The sequence below is a fragment of the Syngnathus typhle genome, linkage group LG8 (assembly GCF_033458585.1).
Source record: "Syngnathus typhle isolate RoL2023-S1 ecotype Sweden linkage group LG8, RoL_Styp_1.0, whole genome shotgun sequence".
In the NCBI taxonomy this organism is placed as follows: domain Eukaryota; kingdom Metazoa; phylum Chordata; class Actinopteri; order Syngnathiformes; family Syngnathidae; genus Syngnathus; species Syngnathus typhle.
Window position 1 is genome coordinate 2,890,987 of NC_083745.1, and position 21,271 is coordinate 2,912,257.

Below are 21,271 nucleotides of genomic sequence, written 5' to 3' on the forward strand. Positions count from 1 at the left end.
TCAATGTCTTGTCACTGTGACGCTGACCTGGAATGAACCCGTTTACAAGTGAACTACTTCCTTCCTTCCGCTTTGCGGGAAGGTCTGGGCGGCCACAACATCCCCACCAAGCCTTAATGTTACTTCATACTCGTTTTATGGTGATGCTGAATCATAATGGAGCAACTATTAAGTGTTTCGCCATTCCTGCATGTATCAGCAAGTGAATGTGGTGAAACAACACAATGGCAGCCTCTCATCATTTATTTATGCAAGGAGCGATGTGTGTGTGTGTGTTTGAAACTTGCCCATGATCATCAATCATAGAAATTTCAATAAGGTTTTTCCATTGTTTTAGAACTCCACGTTTGGATTTCGGTGTGAAAGAGGCTAATTACGGTCTCTTTTTATTTTTTTTCCCCCACTCAACTCTATCCCGTCATGTGTTTTAGGCAACCAGACAAACTGGTGGTGGTTTGGACGCGTAGGAGTCGACGGAAATCCTCCAAGGTTTGTACTTTTACTATTTGACACAGACATAACCCATTGAATATTGCCTCTGTCCGCTAGAGGGCGTGCCAACATAGCTGGTTGTCACGGACCGCTTAAGATTCAGGACAATCATGTCACGTTTTCCCTGTAATGATGTTTCTTTGTTTGTCCACGCCTGTAAATAAATGCTGATTGTGTTTTATCCTGGCTCGCAGGCTCACAGCTGGCAACCTGGCATCAAAAATCCCTACCGAGGTGTTGTGGTGTGGCCCGTACCGGAGAATATTGAAATCACAGTCACGCTCTTTAAGGTATTTTTTTTGTTTGTTTAATTTGGGGTCTCACTCACAATGTAGTACATGCATTACTCTCTGCTGCTTGGCGATTACTTGGTGAGACAATATAAACAAGCACTCACATGTGTTCAATAATTCAGCGAGGGATAAATAAATTACAATTTTTTTTTTATAACAGGCTTAACCCACTCTTGTATTTTAACTGTAGTATTTTGGGGTAAATGTGTTTTTTTTTGTGTTTAATGCTAATGTAACTCTGTGCAATTGCAGGATCCACACGCTGAGGAATTTGAAGACAAAGAATGGACCTTTGTCATTGAGAACGTGAGTCATCTTTCATGGATATATATTAGCTGAGGTCGATTTTTATTTCAGGTCTACCCTGTTTATTCTTGAATCATGTGGATCAGGGGTCCCCAAACTTTTTCCTGTGAGGGCCACATAACCTTTCCCTTCTCTGATGGCGGGCCGGTGGCAGTTTGTAACAGAAAAAGTGTGACGATCGTAGGGGAGCTTAAAAAAATTATTGTTTTCCAGAAAGCCACACATAACCAAATAACGGTTATTTAATAACCCTATCCAGGTTCTTTACAGAAAAAAAGTCAGGAAACAAATAATAACACTATTAATGAAATAAATAATAACTAAACCCTCTCTGAGTTCTTCACAGAAAAAACAGGAAATAAATAACTAAATAAGTCTCTCTGGGTTCTTCATAGAAAAAAAACCATGGAACATTAACTTTCTGTTGTGCCATGCACAATCTTAACAGATAAAAGTTCAGCTCAGTTGTCAGAGCAGAACCTCTCTGACACATATGAGCAGTCTCTTAAAGTTCTTGTGTTCCTTCCTTATAATCCTTTTGTAGGTTCCAGTAGGCTTGTAGACACTGCTGTCTTTTTTGGTAAAGTTTGATAGTGCGTCATAGTCTGGAGTAAAATTTGTTGTGGCAATTCTTAGGCGAGATCCGAGGTGTTGGTCCGTTTACCTCGATCTGTGACGGGTAGATGTTGACGTTCATGTGGCTGAACGTCACGTCGCGTACGTCGAGCCAAATTGGCAACTCTTTTAAACGCTCGGCACTGCTTTACTTGGGCGACATTTTAACGGAAGGATTCCAGGGGAAGGTTTGTGGGTGGCTTTAGCGCAAAACTGCATCTGAAAGCTCAGCGCGCAAATTACAAGAATGCTGTCGTCACAGCCCACGCTCTAAATTCGGGACTGATACAAATAGAGCGCGAGTGCGCCATGTCCGTACACGCACTTGTGAGTGTGCACCGAGCTTTCTGACACGGCTTCCGGTAGTAAATGCGCAGGCGAGCGCTTCCCCATCTACTGGGGAAACGCAGTCATTGCAGGCAAAATGAGCAAAAAAAAAAAAAAGTTTAATAATACAATTTATTCAGGGTTGGCGGGACAGATTAAACGGTCCCGCGGGCCGTATCCGGCCCGCGGGCCGTAGTTTGGTGACCCCTGATGTGGATGGTTTGAAAGGTAAGTCTTGTTTGCTACAGACATGCAGGTTCTGCCACCGTGTGGTCACAAAGTGGTACTGCATATCAGTTCCTGACGAAAGCTTTGACCCATAATGAAATGACGCTAATGTAACTTGTTTTGTAGCTACATGTTTTTTAACGGCCAATATTATTTTGTTAGGAAGGATAATTATTTATCATTATAATCATAGCAAATATTTAATATTGTTGAATATTTGTCGGTCATCTTTTCGAATGAAGGGGGGGCTCACTGTGTCCAGTGTATGAAAAATGCGGCTGAATTCTTTGATAGCCCTCACCCAGACATGTGTCCAAGAATTTCAGCGGCAGATGAAGAATGCTAGGTGAACTGGCGCTTTGACCCTCTCCGCCCCCCCCCCCCCCCCCCCCCCCGTCACTTTCTTTGTGCACATCAAACAGACAAGCTAAGAAAGTGCTTGGGGGGGTTAAGGCGGGGGGCTTCTCGTGTTTGATAGAAGGCCGACGTGACAAGCAGGTCAGCCGCCGTTCTGCGGTCAGCGCGTGGGAGACCCGTAGGAGTACAGGCGGCGTGGCTTCTTTTGGGCTGGTCTCTGCATACCTGACTAATGATCACTCTCATGACAGCTCCAAAATTAGTCGCGCACCTTCATCGTGATGGAATGCTGCCCGATAGACACATTTTCCTCGTCCCACTTGCTTTTTGAGAACTTAATATGGCCAAAGAAAGTGTAAAGCATTCATGCTACTTCTGCCAAGGAGGTTTTGTCCGTTTAATTTGTCTACGTGTATGTCAGATCATCTTTTCCCATTGAATTGAACGGAAATGCCATTAAACCGTTTCAAGTCCCCCCCCCCAAAAAATAAAATAACATTTTACATAATCAGAAAAATAGCACACGTCTGAATTATACTTAAAACAAAATAGCAGCACGTGTACCTTATCAAGATAATTGCGGTAGTGACAGCAAAAATATTCTTTACCCCGCTACTATTCAGTTTGTCCAGTTAATAAGACCCAATTAAAAGGATGCAGAAATGAGTGCTATTAACAATTTGACCACCAGGGTGTAGTCTACCCTAATTAGTCTAAAATGTGGCCTGCTTTCAGCAGCCATTCTCATCACTTGGACTGTTTTTTTTTTTTGTCCACTTACCTTTTACATGCTAAAAATACAGTCATACACATGTTCTGTGTATTTCTTATTTTTTATCTTCTATCCGTTTGGGTAATTCATAAACAGTCAAGCATCTGTACCCGGTGCCGTTTGAGAATCCGGATACACGCGAATGAACATGGCGGCAGGAGAGCCGAGCTCTCCTCAACCCCTCATCAGACGACATAGGAGAAAAGCGAAGAATACGCCATTGTGCCCCAACGCCGGAGATGATGAAATTCAAGATCCCCACGCTCCGTCTTCTTCTTAATCTGGCGGTGGGGGAGGCCCAACCTTGCGCGAGGCTAATCCCTCCCCGTTGAATTATCGGCAGCGGCTAAGATTGTATTTTGTCATTGAAAACGGCAGTGTCAAACACTGCCTTTTTTTTTTTTTTTTTTCTCCCCCCCTTGCCTATTTGTTCCTCTTCCAAGGCCAATCGCATAATCAAGCGAGGGCGAGCTGTAGGACGACAAGTCAGAGAGGTGGCGGCCCGTTTAAGTGGCAGCGCGGCAGTATCTCTAAATTGCACGCTACCCTTGCCTTTCACCCCATTTCAAATAGGTGCACATTATCAAAAAAAAAAAGGTGGGCAAATTGCGTGGCCACAAAGATTGGACGGCTCTATTCGAAGGCATTGTGCTGATGGACATGTTCAGGCATCTGCATATCAACCGGGGGGGGGGTTAAGAGATCGCAATCTAACTTCACTTTGCGGATGGGGATTTACGCAGCATATATTGAACCTTAAGAGTCGAATATACAAGGAGACGCTTTCTTCTCCTCGCCCGCCCTGAGTCAGACGAACGTCGTTGAAATGACAAATGGCGACAAAGCACTACTTTTGCATTACGAATCGCGTGGTGTCTTGTAGTCGTATTTCTTTCGTGTTGGATTCTGTATCGCAATTCATCAAAAGGGTTGATGGAATTTTTGTGATGTTGCGCTGCTTGGTTTATTGGCAAAAGCCCGGGGCATTTATTAGACCGACGTTAAGGAGCCTTTTCTGTCCGCTTCTACGTTCCATCCCTCCACCCCATCCGTCCATTTCGCGTCTTGCTCTCGACTCCTTTCAAGCCATTTTCCAATCACACGGTCGCACACTGTTGGTGCCCACTTGGTAACAAGTAAACACCCATCTGCAAGCCATCCCCATACCTCCGCGCACACACACACACACACACGCACGGGCCTTGCATTGTATCCCCTCTCCTCCGTGCCAGGGGGAGCACATTACGTAGGCCAGTGGCTTGTGAGCGCCGAGCGAGCCTCTGGGAGTGGAAAACACAATTATTTCAGCCCTCCGCTATTCACGCAAAGGTGACAAAAGCTGGTATGAAGTATGAAATCCCAAAAGTTTTCTCCTTTTTGCGCCGCGCTCCACAAATTGGGATTAATTTGCACTCGAGTGCCTCGTGCGCGCACAGTCTCCAAAGTTTTCACCTATTTCTTATTTTTCCCCCCATTTCTTAAGTAGCTTGGGAGGCTCAAAAGGCCTAATTTATTTATTTGGTTGTTTCCCCCCCCCCCCCCTCTCCCTTGCACTTGTGTGCTCAGTTTAAATAATACATGTGCTGTAGTTCAAAGCATGTAAATAATTGTGTGTGTGTGTGCGCTTTGAAAATTAATTTAATTAATCACCCTGAGGAGAGGCAACAGATGCTGCTGATTACCCCCCTCCTGGCGGACCCTCCCCATGCTGCCCCCCCCAACCCCCCCCCACACACACACAATTTTGTCACACAACATTCAAGTCTGCATGTTTTTGGGCATCTCATTGGCTATCATGAGGACTGTGTTGGGGTTTGTGTGTGTTGGGGGGTGGCTACGTGGGTTGTAGTCGATGGTGGCTGCAGAGGCCGGGTGGTCCCTCCTGTCGCCCTAATAGGCTTACCGCACCCCTAATCCACACCACACCACCTCCGTCACATGGCCAGTCTGCTGACTGGTCGGGCCACCACGAGGTGTGTGTGTGCGTGTCACTAGCTGTGTGTCTTCACATCTTGTGTTCCTGCATCGCTTTGTTATTTCGTCTGCATTGTTGTGTACATCTTATTAGACATCTCCCTTTCCTCTCCCGAAAAAAAAACAAGTGGTAGGTGTACCTGTTGTTGACCCGTTAACACAGAGGCCTTCTGAACTCAGTTGCTAACCAAAACAGCAGCACAAGCAGAGGCACATAAACAGGTTTAAAAAAAAAACAAAAAAACGCTTCCCTGTTAACATAAAGAAACATTTTATTAAATGGTAGTCCATTACTAAACATTAATTTCCACACACAGACATTTCCAGTTGAAATGAGCCTGGTTTGACAAAAGCGCGCCGTGAGCATGTTCATTGTTTTTGGCGGTCATTTCGTTGTTGCTTTCTACTTTGTGTTGTTTTTTTTTTCGAGTGTACCTGCCCGTCCCACCGGTTCAGGTTGTGACCTCGGCTTTCATCTTCTTAGTCTGAGGCTCCCGGAGCCCGCTGCGCTTCAACTCCCGGCCAACACGGCGGCAGATGTCACTCGACACACACGGACTAACCCGCGCACACAACACACTGTTTGATTTGTCTGATAAAGACGGCGTTTCTCTTTCGTTTACACACATTAGTTCTCCTTCACGATCCAACGCTTGTGCACAAATGACATGAATCTTAAACATCAACAAACCGATGAAAGTATCCCATAGCAGCGATACCACTATAAGGAGCTCCATCGTTGAAGTCGTATTTCCGTCACCAAAATTTGTAAGGCAACTCAAACACTTCTTGTGTTCATTATATATTCTTTTAATTAATCGGAGAATTTTATTCTGCCAGATATCGGAATCGGCATGGAATGAAAAAAAAAAATCCATATCAATTTTGACCCTTGACTAAGTTGCTGAACTTCAAGCCCTCAAGCTTACGAGCGTGTACGTTGTGCGTCTGGACTGCTATCGGTCATCTGTCTCCTCGTGTCTGTTTTCTTCGACGTCGACTTCTTTCTGGCGCCCAGTGTTGCACTATGTCCAATCAGGCGGCGCGCGAACGACGGCAGCCGTGTTGTTATTATCCCAACTTTATTTATTTTACCTCTGCGCGGCGCGTCTTAAGATGGCTGCCTGCGATGCAGACAAGCCCATGTCGCCCGTAAAACATGGCAGCTGGCAAATCCCCATGTTTATCCACAAGCTTGACCCGCTTGGCTGGCGCACGGGTGGTGACGGTTGCGACAAAAGAAGCAGAGCAGATGCTTTCGTTGTTTGGAATGCGCATGTGCCATTATCTGCTCGAGTGCCCGATTGGCGCCAAGATTGTCATTACAGCAAAAAAAAAAAAAAACTCACACGGATGAGTTAATTGTTGAATTTTTTTTCAAAGATAACATTATGTTTTTTGGATTCGGCGATAGTTTCATTTCTGTTTACGAGTTTAGTCGCACTGTTGGAATTTATCTGCCCGTTACCGCTGCATCTTTGTATGCTCTGACGCCCCTGTGTGCGTCCGCTCTTGGGAACTCGCAGCCACCGGGAGACAGAGGCGATTGTTCTGCCGAGTGGCAATGAATGGGGTCTTGTGACGTGCTCCGATGCCAGCGCTAAGCCGGCCACTGACAGTCCGCTTGCCCCCCCCCCCCCCCCCTTTAAAAAAAAACACGCGCCGTCTCTGTTGAGAATAGAAATCGGTACACCCAGAGGTGACCGGGTCAGGAATTTGAGGTGAGTGGCGCTCGAAGGCCTTTGGGTGTCGAGGAGTTGGGAGGGGTGGGGGGGGGGGCATTCCAGTTGTAAAAGAAATGCTTGTATTAGGCGTGCCACGAGTCGGACAGCAGCGACAACAAAATATACAAACGACATACTAGTTAAGAACCCTAAAAGAAAACGTTAAACTCCGTTGTAAAGAGATCGAAATAATACAGGCTAAAGAAACACATTTGCATCCACGTCACTTCAGAGACGCCAATTTGTAAATCTAGACGGTTGAAACTTGTATGTACCTCAAGCACGTTAAGCTTTTGTCTGTACATAAACAAAACTGGCGGAGCCCTTTTGTTATTTTGGAACAGAAAAAAAGTCGAAGAAGAACCCTGTACACACACACACACACACACACTGAGGCGCACCGGCTCCTTATCCAATCCCTCGGCTAATTCCCCCTCAGTGGAAGGTGTTCATTGTTTCTCTTTCATTCTAATCTCTGCCTCTCCTTTTCTTAAAATCCATATTAGATTCTCTTTGACTGGGCCACAATCGGAGTCAGTGGAGCAGAGCACGGCCCCCGCTAATGCTCTTTGTCTCCGCAGATTTGTCACTTAGCATGGAGAGTACACCTTTGTCACAGAGCAGGGCCGCCCGAGAGGCCGACTCTCACTCGGGGCAATTGTTTCTTGTCGCAGGCCATCTCCAAACCACCCCATTCCCTCCCCGCACATACGCACGCACGCACGCTTTACACAAATCAGCTTTACTCTGGATTAGGGCCCTATCATAGCGGCCGCCTCATCTCAAAAACGCTTTAAACAAACACACCCTCAAAGTGAGACGCCAGTGGATATGAAGAGGCTTATGGCAGCTTTACCAGGAAGTTATCATTAGACAATTAGAGGGAGCCTGTTTTTCCCATTCAATTCCTGCCCACGCCAACGAAGGCCGAACCCTTTTGGATAAGTGCTCCTGTTTTGGTTAGCAACGTGGTTCAATCACTTCCAGCCATCGTTTGTGGAAAGATGGCGCGCCAATGATTGGTCATCTGAGTTTCTGCTTGGCGCAGGGGAAATAATCAATCCCAGATGCAGGAGGGTGTTAGCTTACTGGCTATATGTACCGCGTGTTTGTGTGCGCGATAATGTTATTGGCGTTTTGCGCCTTGATAATGGCCAAAGATGGCCAAACGGCGGGAAAATGATGAGCAGGCACTTCACAGAACGGGGATGAACTCCCAGCTATAATCCCGTCGACCTTTCTCTCCCGTCCCCTCCCCGGTTTGCCACATCTCCCACATCCCTCATCTTTTTCCCTCCTTTCCCCTCCCCTTGATATCCACCTCTCTGTCTTTTAGCCTTCTCTCCTTCCCCATTTCCTGACCACTCATTCTCTCCCAAAGCCCCCCCCCCCGCACACACACACACAACGCACCCCGCACTCTCCACCCGGCAGAAGTGCCGAGCCAGGGCTTTTTGCCGGCTGGCAATTTATTTTCCCATTAGCCCCCCGTCTGAAGTGCGCGCTCCGGGTCTGAACGTGTGTTGGGGGGCACACCGGGGGCCACCCAAAAAGAAAGACCCGGAGAGCGGGAGAGAGGAGGCCACTCTGGACACGCCGATAAGACGAGGCAGAGTTGACGGGGGGGGGGGGGGGACAGCAGATAGCAACTCTGTAAGCATTTTTTTTTTTTGCAATCTTAAAATATGATGTAGTCATTTTTTAACAAACCTATCAGATAATTGCAAGTTAGGTTGACTCCCTCAACTGTTACAAAAATACACCAAATAATGACTCAAAATAGCTACTACGAAGTTTTTTTTCGTGGCGAAAAGCATTCACGGATTTGAAGTCCACCCTGTCGCCATTCGGTCCAATTAGCGGCGTGGCATTGATAGCGATGCTCAAACTATCGGGCATTGGCTGCCGCACCAAACAAGTCGGTGTCATGTCGCTCGGTGTTTAGAGAGACAAGGACGTGCGAGAGCTCAGTGTCACTCATGTTTGGACTGTTCACCCCACCTCACACACCCCCCCAAAAAAAACACAGCGGCTGTAATCTGCTGTTTTTAAAGGAAGCCTAATCCTGCTCTTGTGGAGACTAATCGCTCCTCCCGTGTGTCGTCCTCTCACCTTTCCGTCCGTGTTTGTTTTTGCTTCTCACTTTTCTGTCGACTGCCAGTACGAGGGAATGATTTCGAGGGTTTTTATTTTTCGCGGGGGTGAATTCAGCCCCAGAAGTCAGTTTGGAAATTCCTCAAAAAGGCCTCAAAATTGAGGATCTTCTTGAGGCAAAGGCTCCTTCGTCCCTCCTCGCGGGCTTAAATACCCGACCATTGTTATAGTAATTTACGCATGGCTTTTTGTGGCCATTGTTGCCTTTTAATACACCCACAGTAAATCCTTGCATATAATAATGGCGGATATAAATCGGCTTTAATCTGTGTGTATGTGGTCTATAGTTGGGCATTCGTAGGTGCTATGTAAAGCTGGCGAGTTATCAGGGGAGTCGCAGAGGAATCACTCCATTGTGCCTTCCTTCAAAGAGAGATATGAGTACGTCGGACGTCTCTATTTCCAATAACTGTGACCTTGAAGGGGGGGAGCGCAATGGCACAGTGGCCCCCCCGTCCCAACACGCCACCACCATCACCAACACAAGCCTTTCCAATCTGCCGACTGCTGACTCCAACCACAGGCAGCTGATTTGGAGCGTTGGGATGTGCGGGCTAATCGGCGCTCCCTCGGGGGTTATCCCGAAGGCCAAATTGAGTTTATTGTTTGTTCTATCAAAATGGCCGTGAATGCAAATGAAAGAGATGTCACGCCGCCGTTATGTCTCAGTGGACCTTTCAAGCTGCTTCTAAGTTTCGGACGGGGTCTTTAATCCGAGTCCACCTTGACAAGCGGGACATTTTTCATTTATTTCAGCAGAACATACATTTTAAACGGACGTAAGAAAAGAGTAAACTCCTTTCCAGACCAGATGCGGTGACCTCAGTTTGTCCTTTTGCCAGTCGGCTCCCCCCCCCCGCTCAGGATTGTTTTTGTTTCCGTCGCGGCTTAAGTCCGATAATCATCACCTAGATGCGATTCATCACTTCCGGGCCGGCGTATCGCTTCGCCATCGTCTTCCTCAGCGATCTACTCGGCTGCGAAGCACTTTTAACAAAACCAAAGTGTTTTGGGGAATCGTCTCCGATGGGAGTAGACAGACGGGGGGGTGCCATGTTTGCTCATATTAGAAACAAATTGACTTTTGACTGTGTGTTAAAAAGCCATTAGATGATTGGTGCTCACAAAGAAGCTAGCTCCTGTTTAGCACTCACTCTAATTAATCCACGGCTCCACTCACAAAGGGATCCGCTGCCCCCCTCCTTTTCTACCCCCGCCCGTCCCATTGGCATTTTAGGGCAGAGGGGGTTCAGCGGGACCTCCTGGGCACCCCCGCCGCCCTGACCCCTGCCCCCCCACCAGGGGAGCATCTGTGGATCGATCCAGGGCCAGCTGGCATACACCAGTCTTGCCTCCCCTTTTCCGCCAAGATGAAAATGAAAGAACTCATTGATCAAGAGGGGGGGGGGGGGTATTAGTTCAGGTTATTTTAATACATCCATGTATTTTCAGAAGCTTTCTCTATATCACGGATTTTCACCGAGGAACTTATTTTCTCACTGTACTGTTCTTTTGTACTGCATTTACAATGGGATTCCACCAGGGGGCAGCATACAGCCACCACCCTTCCCTCCTTCCTTAGTATTATTCTTTCATCTTGCTCCACACTACAAGTATTAATAATTATTAGTGATCCTCCGAAAGCATATTGATGGTCTTATCCTCTGTCATAAAGGAAACTTCCGCATTGTTTCCTTTCTTTCATTTTGCGTATTGCAACTCTAATCCCAACCCTTCACCTTTTTTTAAAATTATTTTTTAAATATTTTGATTGACAAGCAGCATCCAGGGAAGAAGGAGGCCATTTCCATTGTTTTTACGCTTTGGTGCAAATCTCCCCAAATGTTTGTCATTCATTTTTCCGCCTCATTTGCATATCCGTAAGTATTTCCCATTAGAGCCCCTCACTCCCTCGCTCTTCTCGTCGCCATTGTCATCTTTAGCAAATCCCCCTTCGTCTTAAGTGTTTGCCGCATTTAGCAAATTCATTCATAAAGTATCTACACGCGCTATTAGCTTAGTATAATAGCTTGGGTGTAATCTGCGGAGAGATAAGAGTTTTTTTTTTCTCTCCCCCCCCCTCTCTCTCCTCTCCCCTCCCTCTCAGCCCTCGTGTTCATCTCCCGACGGGATGTTCTTTGGACACGTCGCAGTGTCTCGAGCGACAAAGCTCAAATGTCAGCGTCAAAATGTCAAGTGGCCGATTTTCTTCTGTACTTTTTTCTATATTTCATTATTTTCCGCCGCAGGTGGGAAATGGAAGGCATGATGACTGTGGGTAGAGATGAAAAGATAGGTGGGAGATGAACCAACTTAAAAATTGAAGGGGAATAGTCTTTGCTAATCTGGGCTACTGATCGAAGCGCTAGGAATCGATCGTTAAAGCGGAGATATAACGTGCAACTTACTTTTAATTGCTTTTGTACAATTTTTATCCTTGCTAGAGTATAAAACATTATGCAGACCACCTGGGCGGTCCTGCATGGCCGAAATGCCGCCAGACCTGAAAGCTCTCCATCACATGATCACTTACAGGGAGGCGACTTTTCTTTATGTTCTCCAAAGTTTTTTTTCTTTCAATGTCTGGAAGTTCCAAAACGGCCCTTCCTTGAGAGAGAGGACGTTTTTTTTTTTTTTTTTTTTAACATAATCCTTTTGAGTGAGCGGGAAGTCTGAGAGCGTCGATCCCTGCCAAATTCAATGGCGGGGGGGGGGGGGGGGGGGGGGGGGAAGAATGCGCCTCTTTACTATGTTAAACAGATCTGGCCCAAGATGTAATGCTTTCTTCCTCCGATCACGATAAAGCCCTTTGGCTGCTTGCTAACAATCTGCCATCTAAACATTCATTCATTGTAAGTGTTTTGCTTAGTTCCTACTTTGCGATTTATTGCAGTCCGCCTATTGTCGGACTAGATGGTACCGGCAACTTTACAGGTGACAGTTCGGCCGATGTATATCAAGCACCATCCTATGTCGAGTATATAAACAAACCACAAAAGTTGGACGACTTAATGCTAACCCGCAATGCAAAACGTCATAGGCTAATGGAACTAGCATCGATGTGGCAGTCGTTCGAAACGTTATATTTGAAAGACATCCCATAATATGATGCACCATACAATTCTTGTGTTTTGTTGCCTAACCAGCATCTTTACCACTGAATCCCTCATTCTTTATGTATGCATGTGTGTGTGTGTGAATAAATCCCCCGAGGACCTTGGCGATAAGGCGCCAGATTGAGTTTTCTTCACAGAGCGAGATCTTGCCGAGATTTGCGTGCGTGAAGATGTCTGGGAAAATGTTACAGGATGCTATCGGGGCATTATCCAACCCCACGCGTCTGTGTATATGTATATGGGCTCTCCAATTCATGTGGCGCCGCTTTAGCTTTGTTTGTGCTTTGAGCTGACGACAGGCTTCATTCACAGCGAATACAAGATGGCGGTCGTTGCCGCCTGACTCAATGCATTGGTGTCATCAAATTATCTAACTGCGGGAGGTATCAACCATTTTTTTTTTTCTCCATCTCGTTCCTTGTCCAGGAGTCCCCGTCTGGCCGACGCAAGGCCCTGGCCACCAGCAGCATCAACATGAAGCAGTACGCCAGCGCCATGCCCACGCAGACGGACGTCAAGCTCAAGTTCAAACCGCTTTCCAAGAAGGTCGTGTCGGCCACGCTGCAGTTTTCCCTCTCCTGCATCTTCCTGCGGGAGGGCAAAGCCACGTGAGTCAAATAAGATCCAATTGAAATGAAAATAAATTTCAATGAATGAAATGTTTACGTTTTGGCCCAGGCTGTCAATCGCTCTCAGCCTGGCTTTTCTTCGTCACTCTTTCATCGCGCTCTTTTTATCCGAGCAACTTTAATTTTCGGACTCTCTCTCGCTCTCGTTTGTGCATCCTAATTTGATAACTTCCATTAAAAGGCACACACTCGAGCACATTGGGCGGGGGCCTTTGTTGTGTCGCGGACGGCGGGTCGATGGCGCGTAACCCTTGTTAACCCTTCGGGGAATGATGTCGACCACACACAAACAAACTCCATCACGGCGCTTCAAATGAAGCCCCGGCGCCCGGGAAGCGGCAAACACAAAGAACACAGAGAGCGAGGGAAGATTATGACGGCGCGTTGGAGGGCGACGGCGTGAAATAATGTGCGGCGGGGGAGCGAGGGACATGAAGGCCAAGATGAGACAAAAGGTTTGCATGAGAAGTTAGGAAGTGACAGAGGTGGAGGCGGCCTTACATTTAATCCTTTGAAACGGACGCCGTCTTCCCGTCGCATGAAAATTCAACACCGCTGTATTTCCATTTATTCATCGCTATGCATAATCTCGCCTTTTCCCCCCCTCCACATGTTAATCTCTCAAGGTTATGTATAGCCGTGTTTTTTTTAAACGTATTTCAGGCATGATATGCATTTTGCATTGATGTGACCCCCCCCCCCCCTCCCTCCCTCCCTCCTCCAATCCAGCGACGAGGACATGCAGAGCCTCGCCAGCCTGATGAGCATGAAGCAGGCCGACATCGGCAACCTGGATGACTTCGAGGAGGAGAACGAGGAGGACGAGGAGAACAGGGTCAACCAGGAAGAGAAGGCGGCCAAGATCACAGGTAGCCGCTGGCCCCGGAATGTTTCTCGTACGACCAACATGTGGCTAAAGTGGAATTCGGTCAGTCTATCATAGCACGTGGGAAAGCCTAACAAAGTTATCCCTCATCGCCAACCTTTTATTTCCCCCCCCCCCCCATGTTTACAGAAGTGTATAAAATAGAATGTCTTCACACTTGTATTTATATTCACGCGGCGTGCACAAGCATGTTGCGGCGTGATGTATGTTCTCTCCTCCCTCCTGCTTAGCCTAATCTAACGTTTCTCCCTCCTCCTGTTAAGCTTCACGCTTTCCTCTCGGCGCTCTTTTGTCTCATCCGTGTGTGTGCGCGTCGAGCGCCTACAGCCACGCTCCGCTTAGCGTGCGTCTCGCTAAGCAAAAAAATCCCAAACTCCCTCCAACTTGTACCTACAAGCTTCCCCGAAGATGCGCACGGTCCGGGTCGGGGCGGGGCGGGACCCCGTGGCGCTCCCTGCAACGGCGTCTTCTTCATCCTTCCTTGTCATGTGACCCTGTGGTCTGCAGAGATAGTAAACCAGCTGAACGCCCTCAGCTGCTTACATGGCTACGATGACGACGTCGACTATGGCATCGGCGTTCCTAAGCGAGCGCACATGGCGGCCGCTAAGCCTGTCGCTTCCTCGCAAGGTCTCAATCTCTTCCCAACTTTCACCCAAATCGTCTTGTCTGGTTTTGTGACCCCGCCCCCTGATTTATTTTTGTGTGGTACATCATTATTTCGTTGACTTTTCTGTTTCTTCCATGTCGCGTTTTGACTTTGGTGTTGTGACAATGTTGTCAGTGGACTTGTAACGTTTTCTTCGTATTTAGTTTTTGTTATGGACTGCACTTGGCAGTGAACCAAAGCAAGAAAGCTGTGTCCAGACAAAACTTTAAAAGTATGCTCACCATTCTTTCAATTATGACCATTTTGGCTCCCATATCCTTCTAAAATAGACTGGCTAACTATTAGCTACTATTAGCCAACAGGCCTAACTTTTTTTTAAAGCCACACACACCTCAAAACACCAAAACTAAAGAAAGCAAGTTGTATACGTGATGCTCGCATGACTCCACACATAGTTCTCCGTCTAAATGGGGTGACAAATGCTTCTTATCAGCAAAGTCCACTTCACGTAGCGACACCGCAAATAGCCAAAGACAAGCCGCACTTTGGAAACGGGTCTCGGCGTCTCCCTTTTAGCGCCCCTTTTACTAGCGCCTGGTCTCCATGCAAATGAGCCACAGCGACGACGATAAAGTGGTCAAGTGTCAGCTCCTTCGGCCCGCGTCTCCGTGGCAACTCCACGCAGCTCGTCTCCCACAGTAACCCACCCACTGATTGCACCAATGTTCCCAGAAAGAAGCTCAGTCAAGTTTAGCTGGTGCTTACTTGTGGTTCACTCCCAAGTGCGGCACGTTGTTATTCTACATGTAAAAAAAAAACCTCATTTTCATGGCTCATTGTCCCGCTTTTTCAAACGCCTTTTGATTGACTTTTTATTCTCGCCACCAAAGAGCTGATCAACAAGCTGAACTTCCTGGAAGACGTGGACCGCGAGACGCACCCGGCAATGCTCGCTAACCCTTTTGACGAGCCCGAAGATCACCTGCCCGAAGCCAACCACCTCAATCCGTTCGGCAATCCCGACGAGGACGGTACGTGATCCAGTTGTTTACGGTTTGAGCGGTTCGTATTGGGGATACAATTTACCTGTGGCCCAACTTGAGTTTGACTTTTTGGAAGTCAACCAACTTTGAGCCCAGACTATGATCACAAAGGCGTAAACAATAAACGAGGCCATGTTTGTCAAACAGAACCTCCTGAGCAGCCGTCTGCTTCACGGGCCAACGAATCCTCCGATGTCTCTAATCCATTCGACGAACCCACGGAGGAGCCCCGCGACGCAACATCGGGGAACCCTTTCGAAGAGCCGGAGCGGGACGAAGTCCGATCTCAGTCAGAGCCGGAGCCCCCGAAGGCTCGTCCCAGGAAAGGGGCGCGACCGGTCGACATGAACAAGTACTTGTACGCCCACGTTGGACAAAATGACGAGGAGGAGCTTGATGAGTAAGTCGTCTGATTGTTTTGAGTTGTTCAGTTCTGGTCCATGCGGCCTTGACAGACTTGCGGTTGAGCGATGAAGTCAAAACGCTTGATTGATAAGGTCGTTCTCCGCGAAATAGAAAGTTCACAGGAGCAGTATCGTGTTTTGACTGGAGCTCCTTCAGCCGCGTATGTTGCTCCACAGGCTTTTCTTTGCTTTGGCTTCTTCTGTCACTGCGACCGCTCTCGGCGGCTCGCCTTTGAATCGAGCCTATCCAATTCTCCTGTTTATTTAGCGGCGCTTTGTTGCATGCTGAGTGAGTATCTCGGGGGGCTTTCACTGCCACAAGCGTGCCTCTGTATTGATAACATTCTGTGGTATGCGTGTGTGCTGTCTGTCAGTAGTGCACCTTGAGAAGCCAGGATATGAGCTGGCCCGAATGGACCCGATTTTTCTATTAGCTCACCTGTCTTGTTCATTGTGTTGCAACCAATGCACACACAAATATTACATTTGTTCAAACAACTCAACCGATGATGGGCCAAACACTTTTAATCTCTTGAAGAAGACACATTATGCTTTAAAACGGTTCACGGGTGACTTGAATAATACACGAGGCATGATTTTGTCAAAATATGCGTTCTTAACGTCTTTCAAATTTCCAACCAGGTCCAACCCCTTCTACGAACCAAGCCCCACGCAGAGCCCTGCTCTCCTGGACGCGGGCGGCAGCCAGAAGAAGAGAGCTCCCGCGCCACCAAGCCCGTCGGGCCCCGGCCTCCATCCCGCCACGCTTGCGCCTGAGATCTGTTCCCGCCAGGACGGGGAGAAAAAAACCTTGCCGGTTGGGCCAAGCCCCGTGGCGTCGGTCAAGGGGAGAGAAATGGCCTCCTCGTCCCCCAAGGTAAACAGTTAACACTTGAACTGCTGTATTTTTGTTTTATACAATACACGCTGAGGCACTCTGAATAACCAAATGGCAGCTTTATAAAAAAAAAAAAAGAAAGAAATATATATATAATCTTTTATATGATACTTATTATATTATTATATTTAATTAAATAATCCATTTTTAAATGCAGTGGTTCTGACATCAGCTCCCGGCCTACACACACATGCTCTGAGCAACTCATTGGGTGTTTGTGTATTGGAATTGGGGGGGAAGGTGTTCTGATCCATGATTTATTTATTTATTTATTTATTGAAATTAGGCAAATGCTGGCTGGCTCTTAATTAAATGGATGATGGTCACACACACACGCTCACGGCAGGAGTCGGACCACTGGTGGGGAATGATTGGCTGGGGTTGGGGCGAGGGGCGGCATGGGTTCACTCTGCATATGTGTGCGTCAGCGTGTGCGTGTTTGTGTGTGCGGGCATGCGCATGTGTGTGTAAGGGGTTGAATGGGCCTATGTGGAGGCTTAAACACAGAGGGCTTAACTACAGCAGAGCGATCACAAGGGGGTGTTGACCCCCTACGCGCACTCGCTCACACGTGCGATGGTACAGTTACTTATATATACACACGCATACGTACACACACACTGGCACGCAGGCACACAAGCGCTAAGCACCCCACCACCACTTTGCACCTGGCTAGCTGACTGTTTTAGTGGCTGTCCATGTAATTATGGCACAGGGCCTTTATCACCCAGCCGCACTTGCCTGTGACTGTGGGTGGGGGCTGAGCCACTTTAATTACCCGAAGCCAGTGGCCTGTGGTGGGCCACACTTGGCCAAGAGATGCCCCTGCCTCTAGAGGGAGGGATGAAGGCAGATGGGAATGCACTGGACGGATTGGGGGAGATTGGGAAAGGTTAGTTACAAGAGAAAGGTGCATTTTTATGTGATGTTTTTCCTCCCCACTGGGTGGCGCTGTCACTTGGAATGAAATATTAGCATGGTTCCGTCCACAACGTTGGACTACTACCATGATTCTCTTGTCATTGTTGTACTAACGTTTGGTCCGCAATGGCAGGAAGGTACGCCTTGAACCTGTAAAATTCAAGCCGTGTTCATAAATGTCCGACTCAAAGCAAAAGATACGCAGGGTGGATGGAGGGATGTCTTTAAGACGGTGAAAAGAGCGAGAGGGTGTTCAGACGGGCCAGTGTGAATGGGTTTCTATTTCTTATTCTCGCTCAACACTCACAAACACGTCTCAGCCATGTGTTGGCGGCGAGATGACCTTTTTGAATGTATGAAGTCAGAGGGGATTAAGAGGAGACATTCTCGCTATGAGAGGCCCGAAACGAAGGCGACACGTCGCAATGCGGACGTGTACGGCGTGCAGATGTGGGGCCTTTTGCACTTTTTTCCTTTTTCCTTCCAGTCAGCCCGTTTCAGGGACACCCGTCACGTGTTCCCCAACCTCAACCCACCTAGCCACCGCTAAAGTCTGATTGGTCACCTCTTCCTTTTATCTCCTGCGATAGCTTTGGTGGTGCACACACACCCTTTATTTATTTGTATTTGTTTGCACCAACTGTTCTCATGGCGGTCCGGCGTGCAGGGCCGAGATAAAACGCGAGCCGCGAGACGGTCAGGTCTAATCTGGCGATGGCTATGAGGAAGGGGAAAAAAGATTCTCCAATTGAAAGGCCGGGGTGATGCATTTACAACTCGCCCCGAGGAAATATATCGTGTGATTGCATGAATGAAATCATGTCGGAGGCAAAAAGGTTTTGAACGTATTGTTGCTGTCGGATATCAGCCGATAATGGCAACTTCAAACGACAAATTCCTCTTCATTTTGTTATATAAAAGGAAAGTAATCAGTAATTAAACATTGTCAGAGGCGATCGGATGTTCCATATCATTGCCATATGGGACGCTCCCACTTCACGGGCAGCTTGTGAAGAATCGCCGCAACGTGCCAACATACGGCGAGCGCCCGCTTCCTCGGTGCACAGCTATTACGCGTACAGATGGGATTTGCCGTGATGACTTAAAAAAATGTATTTATTTGAACAAACGACGCAGCAGTTGTTTGCTTGGGGCCATGAAATTGATTTTTGCAAGGCAGCAATTCTATTCCGTTTCTTTAGCACAATAAATTAGCTCGGTATCGTCAATAATAGACTCACCAAAAAAGTCTTGTCAAGTTTCCCCATCTTTGAGTTTGAAGGAAGTATTTGTCGGATTAATTCAAATGCACATTGAGAGTTCCTGTCGGGGGGGTTGTGATCTCTGTCTGGTCCGATTCAGTCCATCTCTTTTCCTTGGAGCTGATCCCCCAAAACTCCCCCCCGCCTCCTCCTCCTCCCACACCCTTCTCCTCCTTCCCAGGAATTCAGTGATCTCTTCCTCAGTCTTCTCCATCTCTATTCCGTAGCACTCTACACTTAGCTGCGCCGATGTTAAGATTTTCATCCCGTTTCCGCTTGACAAACTTTTTATATGCCACATTTTCATATAAGGAAAAAGTTTGGAGCTTATATCCGCGGGCTAAAAAGTTTGAGCAAATACGTTCAAGTTCATATTAAAAGTACAAAAAGAATAAAGCCTCTTCAGTTTTGCGTCGCTGACATTGAGTGGCGGGAGAACTTTTCAAGTTTATGAAAATGAGCATATACTGTAGTTCGTGGATTTTATTTTTTTTTGCAAATCTTAGGACCCCCATTTTACATTCCTCTTCGCCAAGGTGACATATTTGATCGTTGTCTATGGTTGAAGGGTTTCTCTGATTCGTCTTTTAATAAAAGGGGTGAAATTAAATGCTTTTTGTTCCTGTGTCTCGATGGGGGGGGGGGGCGACGAGGGCACAGGCCGAAGACCTCTTTACGGCCCCCCCGCTACCTCCAAATTGAAATTAGAATAAATTAACATGATTTAATTGAGTTCGCGCTAGGCTGCGATATTTCTTAATTAGCTTCCGCTAGGCCAAGCGGCAAGCGAGGACCGCCGAGCATCGGCGAGGTGGGCGCGACGAATGAGAGATGTTTGCCGAGGACAAAGGGGGAGCCCGGGAGACAAGGACAGTCGTCACTTGTCTTGCCGTGTCTGCCCTTGGTAAGACCTTTTTTTTTTTTTTTTGCATTATATAACGTTTTTTTCATCTTTTCCAATAAGTTTGACTTGCCATTCGTGCCTAAGACCCAAGTCCATTTGAACAAATGTACAACTTATTACAAGTATCCCTATACCGCATGCTAACGGCTAAAGCTAACTGGAATGTACAGCAGCGAGTCAAAGTAGCTACCCGACTCTTCCGTTCCCCCTATAAGCTGTGTAATATTAGCAGAATAATCCTCCACTGGGCTCCCTCTACCTATGTGGACCCCTCCCCACTAGCGTTTATTTGCGGCCTCTGAGTGGTCTGACATTGGATCTTGTGGGAGAGGAGGTTTCCTCCCAGGGTCGGATCACCGAGCTTCCTGTGTGTCCTTCCATGCCGGAGGGCAGCGCTGTCATCGCGTCAGGCTCAAGGCCCAGCGGACAATATCGGCCACTCACCTGTCGTCAGTCGCGTTAACATTGATTTTGTCAAATAGTGGCCGTGCTGCTAATTGCCGCTGTTCCCCAATTAGTCGTTAATTGATCAATAGTACCTTGCCTTTATGGGGGCTTCAATCGAGAAGTGGATAATTGAGCTTCGTGTGGTATTGTGCCATCAACAGGTTGCAAATGAGAGACTGGAAGAGTCACAGAAAGGCAAGAAAATGGATGTCATTGATCAAATGAATGCTCGTTATGAATTTGGACAATTAGCTAAGTTGTGGGAAAAAAAAGTACAAGTTCTGATTATAAAAGCAGCGGCTTTGGGAACTTTGGTAAAGCCACACGCATTAATACGATTAGGCTATTGAAATACCTGAAATAGAAAATAACCTTTTTTGTTGGCTTTTCAGGTTCCGATCGCTTCTCAATTTTTCACATGCTCGCCTTGGAAGGCAGCCGCCTCTGTGTGTGTGTGTGTGTTGATTTTTTTTTTTTATCCAGTTACTGTAATGCAGGTATCCTTTTTTTTTTCCCTTCGCTGCCTCCTTCTCCTTTGCCGGGTTGCACGTCGGGTTCACAAGTTAAGCACCGCGCAAGAGCTCACTCTCAATATCCGCGTCGACGGCTGTAGGAAGAAAAAAAAAAAAAAAAGAAAAATAGGGCCTTCCGCAAAGCGCCTCTTGTAATCTGCCTGGGGTAAGTCCTCTTTAGTTTTATCTGCCAGGGATTACCTCACAAGCTGCAAGCGGGACCGGCGTACAGAGAAAACGATGAAGATGGAACCAAATGAAAACAAATCGCTATGTAATCTCCGCCAGGGAGCGAGCGGGCGGGCGGGCGGGCGGGCGGGCGAGCCAGCCAGAGAGAGCGACTGGCTTTGGTCTTGAAGGGAAGTTTCCCGTGCCACTCATTTAAAGAGGGAATTTA

General features: G+C 47.4%; 1 protein-coding gene across 3 annotated transcripts in view; it reads left to right on the plus strand.

Annotated features, from left to right (window-relative positions):
- The window catches only part of ehbp1 (EH domain binding protein 1), a 63,153-nt gene that overhangs the window by 3,136 nt on the left and 38,746 nt on the right, over positions 1-21,271 (plus strand). For all 3 annotated transcript variants that reach the window (XM_061285146.1, XM_061285147.1, XM_061285148.1), the window contains exons 3-10: positions 432-489; positions 687-782; positions 1,038-1,091; positions 12,785-12,966; positions 13,717-13,856; positions 15,374-15,514; positions 15,674-15,926; positions 16,573-16,807. In XM_061285146.1, coding sequence (XP_061141130.1) covers positions 432-489; positions 687-782; positions 1,038-1,091; positions 12,785-12,966; positions 13,717-13,856; positions 15,374-15,514; positions 15,674-15,926; positions 16,573-16,807 — 1,159 coding nt within the window. The remainder of the gene's footprint in view (positions 1-431; positions 490-686; positions 783-1,037; positions 1,092-12,784; positions 12,967-13,716; positions 13,857-15,373; positions 15,515-15,673; positions 15,927-16,572; positions 16,808-21,271) is intronic.